We start from the raw sequence: 11432 nt of genomic DNA, 5'->3' as shown, positions 1-11432 counted from the left end.
AGGCCTCGAGTGCCGGTGTCCTGCAAGTTTTAGATGTGTCCTTGATCCAACGCAGCTGATTCAAATGGCTAAATTTTCTCCTCAACATGTCATGAAGTTCTCCAGAGGCCTGGTAATGAACTAATCATTTGGTTCAGGTGTGCTGACCCAGGGTGAGATCTAAAACCTGCAGGACACGGACACTCGAGGCCTGGAGTTGCTTATCCCTGCTGTAGACTCTCGCTCATGCTTGCCTGGGAAAAAGTAGATAACAGGGGACCATCTTCTAGTGGAAAGTTACTGAGATGCTGTTGTTCAAACTAGAATGAGAGAGCGTCTGTAATAAAACTGTTAGGGGTACACCACCATTTTGAGATCCGCGGCAATGTGTCATGCAGGACGCATCTCCCTTCTAGAAGTAATTGTTTAAGAGAGTAAAGCATGAAATCGTTTACTGAGCAGTGTTTTGTCTTCCATCAGATGCCTCTGAGGAATCAAAAGAACTCGTTCAAGTGTTGATATTTAACAATTGGGGGCTCACTCCGGGATTCCAATAGGAAGCTAAGGAAGACAGATTGGGCGGTCTGGGGGCTTGATCAGCAAGGCGAACAGAGACCCGGGTCATTTTAAAATAAAGGTAAGCACCACCTGTTAAATCAAAGTGTGCATATTGGATATTATCTAAATTGTCTGTTCGCTAAGTTGATCAAATACTCAGTGTCAATTTGCTGCAGTAGACAAAGAGCCGGTGTGTGATCCGTCCCAGTGTGTTAGAGCAACGAAATTGTGGGTGTAATAAGTAAATAAGCCGAGTAAACTAATTGGCTGCTGTGGATAGCGACTGAAAAGTGTAAGAGTAATTATCCTTAGGCGTGATTGATCCACTTACTTTCATCTCAACAATTTCATCTCAACACCATAGATAGACTCCAGTCCCAGGATGACCCTGAACTGGATAACTGATTAATTTCAAATCACTTCACTTCAATTAGGATTTATTTGTATAGTACCAATTCACAACAGCAGTTTCCTCAAAGCACTTTATATGTTAAGGTAAAGACTCTACAATATTAGAGACAAAACCCCAAAAATTAGAGATACAAGCACAAAACTCAAACTATGAGAGAAGAAAAAAATGGCATATAATAGTAGAGCACTGCTTGATTGTTGGAATCACTATAAGATCAGCGGGTGTTTATGTGAGCACTACTTCAGTCATAGTCAGAATTTCAGTCGTGCCAGTGAAGTTGGAAACAGTACTCCCTGAGGACTGCAGTCTCATTCAGCAAGATAATGCAAGCTGACGCACAAGTTCCTTCAAAACTTTCATCATCTGGTCTCTAATGTCTCCACATCTCTATGAACCCAAGAATTATTCCTTGTACTTACTAAAAATGTTGTCAAATTTCTGAACTTGGCGGTAAAACACCATCAGTGTGGGTTTTGTTGAAAAAACATGGCAGTAAAAGTAGCTTGCTGCTTCCTGCTCTGGTTATCAACCAGATCATCCCTTCTAAGACTTTCCCAGTAGGCCTCAGTGTGTTGCTTCCCTTTGTTCCATCTTGAAGTAGTGCCATTAATCTTTTGCAATAACACTTGAGAGCGTTTATTTTTCTATGCAAGCTACGATTGTATTTGTCTTTTCAAGTGCTTGAAGAAGACATTCACCACGTCAAACAATATAGCGCCACTACAAATCAAACCTTCTTCACAATGCCATTCTTTTGATGTTAAATTTCAGCTGCTTGGAGTCTTTGGGAAGCCTTTGGTACATCTGATTAGGAGATTAGAAAAAACCCTGAAAATTGGTCTGAGAAATATAAGAAAAGCAGCTTTGTGAGGTGTTTACAGATTTCAATTGTGGTTGCTAAGAGAGGGCAGGGTGTGTGGTCGAGCTCCTCAAGTGCTACTTTACAGCCTCGCTCACATGTTTGGCAGGATTGGAGCTCTGATCTGCTCACATCAGTGTACCAACAAAGTCTTTTCCTTGGAGCCACATTTTAAATGTGAAATGAATCTGCTTTGAGCTGTGAATCTGCTATTAAAGGAACTCTGGAGGTTTGGATGGCTCAGATGATAACAGAGTTTCTGGATTACAATGCAACACCAAACGATTTTCCATAATTGTGTGAAAGCTCACAGCAGCAGAACTTTTCCCATGATCCAGCTGCACTCGGTCCTGCCCCACTGTGTGTAAAAAGTTACAAACAGCCCCCTTTTATTGTCCCAGCCAAAGAAAATCCTGTAACGTTGACTCAAAACAGATTCTTCCTCCATCATACAGAACTGTTGTTAAAAACTATAAAATGAATTGGAAGTTATGGATGAAATGAAATATTCAGTTACAGTGAACATTTGCATGTTCACTGTAACTGAATGTGTCAGTGGTTTCACGAATGGTCAAATGGTCCATCACAATGAATTTTGGGACGGCATTTTCTCCTCCCTTTTCATAAACGATGGTTCAGTGTATCCTATGCTAACGGAAGCAATAAAGGAAGCGTTGAAGTGCTTCCTTTTTGCCCTAAATATTTGGAGAACTGAACAACTCTTACCACCATGCAGATACAGTCGGGTCACATCTCTCAGTCAGGAATCTTCCGAAGCAAAATGAACTTTTGGAACGCTCCCAATGGGAGCAATCTGTGTGTTATTTTTACTGTCATATTACAAAAAATATAGTATATGATTTTGAACTAAATGGAACTTATTACCTGTTTAATGGTCACAGAACCTGTACAACTAATAACATCAATGTTGCCATCTGTTAGAGGAGTGCATACATTTTCTGATGCTGATAATATTACCACGCCTTACAGGGTTTTTTATTTTCAAGGTATCAATTTTTTGCAGTCACTTATGTAAAAATTACATTGTTTTACTTACAGTGTGGCATTACCGTAAAATTAATTAATTACAAGTAAAATACTAGTAAAGTACTTAAGTATAAAATAAGTATAAAACTGCTTATAGAATGGGTTTATGTGTTTTCTGTAAACAGCTGCCAGGTACCTGAATCAGAAATATAAACAAATCTTTATAAACAAAAAGTTTACTGGAAACAAAGAAATTATGTTAACACCCCATACTGCAAACATAGCAGCTATTCTCTTAGTGATTAACTTAGTTTGAGGTAAAATATTTAATACAGTTTTCAGAAAAATGACTGTGAATAAATTGGATCACTTTGATTCAAAATACATAGGAGATCTTTTAAAATAGAAGAAACTATTGACCTGTTGTGATAAGACCAATCACTGTATAAAACATGGACGACCTAACAGCTCTCCCAAAATGAAGCAAAACCGTTTCTGTCGCGCCCAGGTGTCTGGCTGCAGTATAGGTCATAAACCCTGACTCCTCCATGTTAGTGAATGGGACTGGGGTCGCTAAAACAAGTTCTTTACAAATAATTTTTTTTGCAGATATGCTTTCTCCCATTATTAGTACTCATGCTGATTTGTGTTCAAGGGGTCTCCTTTCTCATAAGTTTGATTGTAATTACTACCATAATGCTGTAAAACCGGGGTGCAACCTCATCATAACAGCTTTGACTGGCAACTGCAGACCGCCGTCCACATTTGAAAATTTACGCAATAATTTGCGCACCTACATCACTATGTACGGCTCATTGTGGGTTCGCTTTTCATGGTGCCTTTAGGTGCACCTCGTAAATTCTGCAATTTATACTCCCAAAGACACAAGGTTGTTTAATTTCCCTTGGTTGGGATAAGAAAAATACTGTATATCTGTAATCCCTTTGTTGTTGATGCCAGGTTTCATATAATTCAGTGCTAAAATCACACTCATACAAATAATACACACAAAATACAAACTGATAAACGGTTATATTTACACATTTCAAAGAATATAACAACCAAGTTGTTATCAACCGTCATCAGATATCAACCCTATGGTTGTTCAAGCTGTCTTTGTGTGGATCATTGATCATTTTCAAGTTTTATGGTTGCAAAATTTTGACATTACATCCTAGAAATCACAAGAACTCCCACATTCACTGCTAAATCAGTACATACTTCATAATTCATTTAAAAAAACGAATTCACTGGTTTCATGCAAACACTGCCATATTCTTCTTAAAAATGTTTTTGTGTACATCTGTGATCATTTTCACATGATATGGCTGCAGAAGTGTGAAATTATTACATACAGAAATCAAAGTGTCATCCCATTCCGTGTAGGCAGGAGGAAAAAAAATAAATAAATAAATAAATTCCCAGCACTGCCACTGGATACTTTTGGGATTATTTTACATCGTGTTTCACATCTTATTGAGGGGCAAATTAAAAGGTCAAAGGTCTCTCTCTCTCTCTCACTTTCAGTGCTGCTAAATTTGAATTTAATTCCTCATTACACTCGTTTTGTCCTGCTGTGTGTCTGTGTCCAGATCCTGGAATGTCTCAATCTTTGTGTTGACTGTCAGGTCTACTTTATTTATAGCTTGTGTTTACATTTCAGGTCTCCAAAAAAAGAAGTGAAGCTCATCATTGTAAAATCAGTTATTTGGTGGTCACTATATATCATATAGTACTTTAACCATTTTCCCCTCCCAAAGGGAGGGCATTAATATTTTATAGACCAAATAACAATGAATTTTGGAAAAACCCAGAAGAACCATTGATGAGTCTTTTCACTCCTACAAATACAGAAGTTCTAAAACAACAAATTTTCTCCTTTAAGGGCAGAAAAAAAAAAAAAAAAAAAAAAAAAAAAAATTCCACAACATATTATACAAGCATGGCTAAGGAATTACATACTTACTCAGCATCTGTTTTTGTATTTAATATTAACTACGGAACAGATGACTTAACAGCCTTAGTTATCTTCATTGGCCGAGGGCTGGAAATAAGAGATGTAATAAGCAGTTTAATTGATGTAAACTTTATTTACAGAATAACATAAAAATCACAGGCTCATGCCATGCTCCTACAGCCTACAAACACAGAGTGCTTCCTTCTGCTGAACAACAGTTTGGACAATGCACTTTACAGTGGCAACCACGTTCACCCTGCAGTCTGGCTTCATGGCTGCGGTTTGTTAAGTGAAGGTTAATGGAGAGTTTTACATACATTATTTACAGCTGAGTGTAAACCCACAGCACAGCGCAACACAACTGCACACATGTAAGAAAAATTCTCAGCGGTCACTTCCTTCCTTCAACAAAATAAGCCTTTTTTGTTTTTTTAAACTGCACCATTAATTGTACACCAGCTCCAACCCATTTCAGGGGGAAAACAGTAGCTTCTAGACTCTGAAGCAAGACTACAAAAACAGATGGAGTTACTAAAACAATGGATCTGATTCATTTAGTTTACAAAACCACTAATAAGTGGACTGGAGGAGTCTACTTTAGAGATCCAGACAAAAGGAGACCGTTATGAGATCAGCCCGTCCTTCAGTGCAAGCTGATGAGAGTTTGAAACATTTTCCCACTGTTTTCTGATGGGTCAACCATTGCATACACTAAAATGAGAAAATAACCTGCAGATTAATAGAGAACATCTAGTAGTTAAAACCCTATACCGAAGTGTGGACCAGCCAATGTTTTTGGTTACACTTTTGCTCTTCCTGTGATAACAAAGCTCAAGAAAAAGCTACAAAACAAACCAGATACTTTCTGAAAGCCCATCATCTGAGTATCTGGTTAAAGAAGATGCAGATAATCCATCAGAATCTGAATAAATGCAACTCAACTTACAATATTTTCAAGTCTGAAATTGACAAAAAAACAAAAAACAAACAAACTTTAGACACGTTAATTAAAGTAGGTGCTGGAGTTTTACAGTGTCACTTAGAGATGCCAACCATGGGCCAGAGGACAGAAAGCCTTTATTATTATTACTTTGACTTCATGCAGCTATACAGTTGAAATTTAGTTAATGACCGTTAATGTGAAACAATGGTTTTAAGTACATTAATTTTTTGAAGGTTATCCTTTCAGCTGAATATAACATTAATTCCTATTTATAATCAATATGACCTGGACTCATTACTGAAGCTAAACTCTTGAGCAGTGCAGCAGTAAATCAGCCTGTCCCAGCAAATTTCACTCTCCCAGTAATGACATCTCCTATTCAGAGGTGGAGAATGAAACCTGACAACTGGATTCACATCAGAATATAACATGTTACTAAGGCAGAAAAGGGGAAAAACTAAAGGCTTTTGCAAATAAAAATTAAGAGCATCTTCTCAGATTTCCTGCTGAGGTAAATTTAATTCAGTGTGTTGAACACATTCTTTAAAATCATACTGAACTGATGCAAAGCTGAAATCACAGAAACTATGTATGACCAATAGGGGGCACTCACCTCATGTCACGCACCTCATTTTGGGCGTCTACCTGAATATTGCTACTGTTGTGTCCTTGACATTTTCCCCTGCAGCCAACAGAAGTGTTGAACTGTTCAATATATACAAAACAAAAAAACGAGCAGACAAGTGGCTGAGGAAGCTTCATAATACAGAGTGTACATGGAGGGCAAAGACAGAACAAAGTACATGATCCTAATTCTCTAACAACTACAACACCACCGGTGCCCCTCCTCTCATATTGCTGAAGGGCTTCAGCTTTTCACTCTGATGAACAATAACTCACATTCTGATAACAGTAGCTGAAAACACCTGTATGGTTTCTACAGGGTGCGTTTTATTTCTAACAACATACAGGCACAGTGGGTGGAGTCAGGTTCAAATCTGAGGCGGGGTCCTGTGTCCTTCCCTTTCCCTCCAGCAGAACATCAATATAAAGACAGCATGAGTTAAAAAGGTGGATGGTCCATTTCTTACTAGAGGACTCCACAAGGTTAATGGATGAGATGATGTGGTGCTCCTGCTTCACTGCCGCTTACTCTTTATCCTCTCTAGGCGTTTCTTCAGGTCATCCAGGTTGGCAGCTGGTGAAGCTGAGCGGGTGTTGGTGTGTGTCGGGGAGTGAACGTTGTGCTCCTGCATGTACAGCTCCCGCGACTCTTTCAGCTGTGACAGCTTGCTTTGCAGCATATCGGTGGATGATGCCACTGACGGCTTTGAGGACAGCAGGGAGGAGATGGTGGGTCGCTGCTGAGCCTCGTCCTCACTTCCCCCAACACTCTGTTGCTGGTGGAGGGAGACAGAGGGCGAAAAGACACGTTAGCTTAGGCTGCATACCACTACTAACAAACACTCATCCTGGAATTAGGGCTGTGCGATATGACCAAAATCTCATATTTAAGACATCTATCGTCCGATAACGATATAAATCACAAAAATGTGACATTTTCTGTAAATTCTGTGAATCTCGGGCAGCTCGACTTGCGTGAAGTGTTTCCTGCTGCACGTTGTATAGCTGGAGTCGAGTGTTTTAACCGATACATTTTTAGACAAGTTGTAACGGCCGCCGTTTTCTTTGTGAGTATTTATTACACGGCGTGCTGCGGGGAAAAGCCTGTTCTAACGTTTGAGTCTAAGGTTTATTTTTTAGCACCTGGCGGCTCTTTTTTTAATTCTCATCCGTAAACAGTCTGCATGCTCTTTCACGTGATTCAGTTTATTTTGAAAAGTCTCAACAGGATCTTGAGCTTTATTGTGAAAGGTTTATGTGGAAAATAAACAAGTGGACAAGCCATTGTTGTATCGTCGTTGCTAATGACAACGCATAAAAACAGGCGCTTGTCCGTCTGTACTTCTCTCGTATAAAAGAGAGGACTTTAAGAAATTAATATAGCCACTACACTACTTTGATAAGCAGCTGTAGCTCATCAGTGCATTGTGACTTTACTAAATGAATAATACCAACTGACCCTGGAAGTGTTTTCCAGGCCTTGTCTTTGTCTGAGAATCTTCAGTCTTTCATAGTAAACAGCTGGCTTCAGCTCCTCGTTGCTGCTCAGACTGGAGTCAACACCATGCTGAGGGATCACTGCAGAGAAGCATACACACAGATGTTACTACACATTCCTGATTGATAATAACCAAAGAGCACCATGACAACATGGGGTACAGCTGTACCTGCTGTGGTCTGGATTCGAGTTTTCCCCTCTCTCTCAGACTCAATCATGCGAAGGCCTCGCTCCACGTAACTCTGGAAGAACTGGGATGTGTTTTTGAGGAACGGTTCCAGGTCTGCATCTGAGTACTTCTGTTTGTACTCATATAACTCTGTCAAACCCTGAAAAGGAGAGTGTTCATGCTTCACTTTGTTGTCCAGGGTCAAAAGTATCATAAAACGTATTTCAAAATTAATTACACTGCTGCTTTGATTTTCAAACAGGAGCGATGCTGACCTCTTTAGTGTTCTCCTTGGAGCCGATCTTCTTGAAGATTTCAGACAGAATGTCACTGACCTTTGCCTTTGACATCCGATCGTCCTGCAAAAGAAACATCAGGATAGTGTAACTCAGTAGTAGTTGACAGTTCAATTATTTAACCCTCTGGACTCAATGGATTTGCTACATCATGCTTTTTCCTGAACACTGCCGTCACATTTAGTGCAGGAAGAAATGGTAAAAAACTGGATCGTCTAAGAAAAGCACCGGGGAGGAGAAGAGAGAAAAAACCCCGGAGGAATAAAACACATATTCACACAAGAAAAAGTAGAATTTTATTTAACTTGTAAATCAGCATTCTGCTCAACATAAACTCCCAACTCTGATGGAACATTCTCCATTTATAGAATCATTGCCGAGTTTTATGCGTTACTTACTATACGCAGTCCCCCCTTCTCGTTGCTCCGGTCACTCTTGAGTCCCGCCAGGTTTCCAGAGTGTTTGACTACCCGCCTCAGATGGGCCTCCAACTCAGACTCGTTACGATTCTCAATCATCGACAGGTGGTCAAGGATCTGATCATCATTAATACAAAGCAATAGGAAAGAGTCATCAATAAATGAACATTTTAAATACTCATTTAAAAAAGAGTCCAATTCAAAACTTTATCAAAAGCATTAAGCATGAATGAATGGTAAAATAATGTGACCTGGACCTATGTATGGGTTACTAAACAGGTATTGCAGTTTTCTTATATAACTTCTATAAGAGCTTTTCTTGTTTTAGTGTCCATTCAAAGCTCTTTAGACAACAAGTTGCACTGAACCATACATTTAGATGGCACTCTAAAGGGAGCATGCAAACTCCACAAATGGAACCCAAGCAAACCAAGGGATTCAAAACAGCAACTTTTATTTTTGCTGTGAAGCGCTAGTATTAACCACTCAGCTACTGTGTGTGTTACCTTTGCCCCGGTGAGCTTGCAGAGTGTGTGTAGCAGCGTCTTGAGGGTCCTGTGTGGGACATCGCTCTTGAGCTGCTTAAGTTTCTCTTTGGGAAAAACTTTCATGAAGTTGTGGACATCCAGCAGGATCCGGTCCAGGTTTATGTTGTTGATGGTCTCTGGGAGGAAGCGGATAACCCTCCACAAACACTGAATGTAAATAAACATGAGTTAGAAGTCCAGTTTAAAGCATTTTTAGTGGACAGCAGGTTTGGCACTAACATCAGGTTCCCTTACTTTCATGACCAGCTCTGAGACCATGGGGGAACCAGCTGTCGAGACCAGTGTGTCCTGAAGCAACACCAGCAGAGCACTGCCAAGGGACGGGAAGGAAAGAAGTAAAGTTTATTTGTCAAGTCAATTTCACAGAAAAACAGTCACAAAGCACCCGTACACAAAACAAGTTAAATAAACAGGAACATTAAGGACTATAACAGCCAGTAAACACAATATCAACTGGTAGTTTAAAAACAAACAAATAGTAATTCAATAAAAAAAAATTAAAAAAAAATCTCAGGAGAAAGTGATGCTAGAATGTGTTAATAGTCCAGCACTAAAATAATCTAAATGAATGACATAAATGCGTTGAATAAGGAGACCAGTTGTAGCAATTTAAAAATGTTCCTTAAATGAAAGAAACAGGAACAAGACAAAAGGTTTTACATGTTGAAGTCCAAAGAAGCAAATATTAAATTAAGTCAAGACAGGTCGAGCCGAGATAATCGATTGCTATGAACTGGTGGTAGTGTCCACTTGGTAGGGCTGCTCGATTATGGCAAAAATGATAATCACGATTATTTTCACTGAAATTGAGATCTCGATTATTTGACAATATTTATTTAACAATAACAATATATTGAAAAATGACTTTAAAGATTGTCAAAAAATAATATAAAATAGTGTGCAAATACTGATAACAGTGCAAATGTTTGCAATATAAAAAATAAATGAAAAATGTAAACATCTATGTTTAGTAAACTTCGCAGTGTTGCTCTGTGGTGCAGCTACGACACCGTAGCAAAGTTTACACACTATGTCTACTTGATCCACGTCTGACTCTGCGGACCCATAATGTTTCCACACCACTGAAGTTTTTTTTTACCTCTCTTTTCAACCAGCGGCAGTCACTCTCCTCTCCAGATAACTTCTGCTTAGCTTTCCGAGCTTCCCTCGGGTCCTCTTAATCATTTTGTTGTATTTATCCGCGACACCTTAAAGGCCGGTCCATGAAAATATTGTCGGGCATAAACTGGTCCGTGGCGCAAAAAAGGTTGGAGACCGCTGCTCTTAATTGTTGTGACACGTGTTCGAAATGCAGAGAGGTGCGCTCGATTTGCCACACGGAGCAGCGCAAGAGTAAAGCACAAGGGAGGGGCTAATAATCGGCTCAGTCATTTTTAATGATCGTTGAAAGCCCAGATCGTAATCGTGATTAAAATTCGATTCATTGAGCAGCCCTACCACTTGGGACAGCCAGGTATCCCAGAATGCATTTCAAATCACAAGCAGAGAAGCATCTGAACCAACACGTTGTTCGTGGATACTGAAGACTCCAGCCTGTCCAGAAATTATTACATCATCTGTTTTTAAAGAAATGTTTATTCAGCGATAATCTAAGCACCAGCTCTCTGTTAGAATTTTCTGAGTTTACTAAAATAAAAATGAAATCAGAACAACATCTGATTTGTGTGGTGTGTGCTTTTTTAAAAATTTTTTAATGTTGGCGTTTTGGTCATGTTACGTTTAACTGTCAAAGACTTGTTAGAAACTATGAAACATCAGATTTCTGGATGCTAGCAGTAATTTCCGTAATAGTCTATTTCAGTATTGTGGTGTACAGTTACCACTATGTCGTTGGAAAGTCCACACGAGTCCAGATTTCTGAGGACACACTCACGTGGGCGTTATCTATGATACTCCTAAACTACAAGTTAACTTAAGTCAACCAAGTCAGACAATTCTGTTGTAATGAAAAACAAACACTCATCCCACCCGCAAGTTAGCGCAGTGCCAGCTGTTTAATTCACAGCAGCTTCTGCAGTAACCATGGTAACCATGGACACTGAGCACGTGGATCGATGCAGTTCAGACTTTGGGTAATACCCCAAAATCTGTCTCTTTGAAACTAAAAAAGGCTCATTTATCAGCTGTGCAGCTGGTTTTCCAGCAGGGTCCTGCTGAAAAAC

At 39.4% G+C, this 11432-nt stretch overlaps 1 protein-coding gene across 7 annotated transcripts in view; it reads right to left on the bottom strand.

Moving 5' to 3' along the window:
* Positions 1–4865: 4865 nt before the first annotated feature.
* Positions 4866–11432, bottom strand: part of ckap5 (cytoskeleton associated protein 5) — a 42701-nt gene continuing 36134 nt past the window's right edge. For all 7 annotated transcript variants that reach the window (XM_085462813.1, XM_085462817.1, XM_085462818.1 and 4 more), the window contains 7 exons: positions 9484–9559; positions 9208–9396; positions 8681–8818; positions 8262–8345; positions 7987–8146; positions 7779–7897; positions 4866–7095 (listed from right to left, as the gene is read on the bottom strand). In XM_085462813.1, coding sequence (XP_085318939.1) covers positions 6835–7095; positions 7779–7897; positions 7987–8146; positions 8262–8345; positions 8681–8818; positions 9208–9396; positions 9484–9559 — 1027 coding nt within the window. In that variant the 3' untranslated portion in view covers positions 4866–6834. The remainder of the gene's footprint in view (positions 7096–7778; positions 7898–7986; positions 8147–8261; positions 8346–8680; positions 8819–9207; positions 9397–9483; positions 9560–11432) is intronic.

This window comes from Copadichromis virginalis, linkage group LG7, assembly GCF_057382275.1.
Source record: "Copadichromis virginalis isolate Kocher_CV1m ecotype Utaka linkage group LG7, C_Virginalis_male_GT1.1, whole genome shotgun sequence".
In the NCBI taxonomy this organism is placed as follows: Eukaryota; Metazoa; Chordata; class Actinopteri; order Cichliformes; family Cichlidae; genus Copadichromis; species Copadichromis virginalis.
This window is presented reverse-complemented; position numbering and strand designations above follow the sequence as displayed.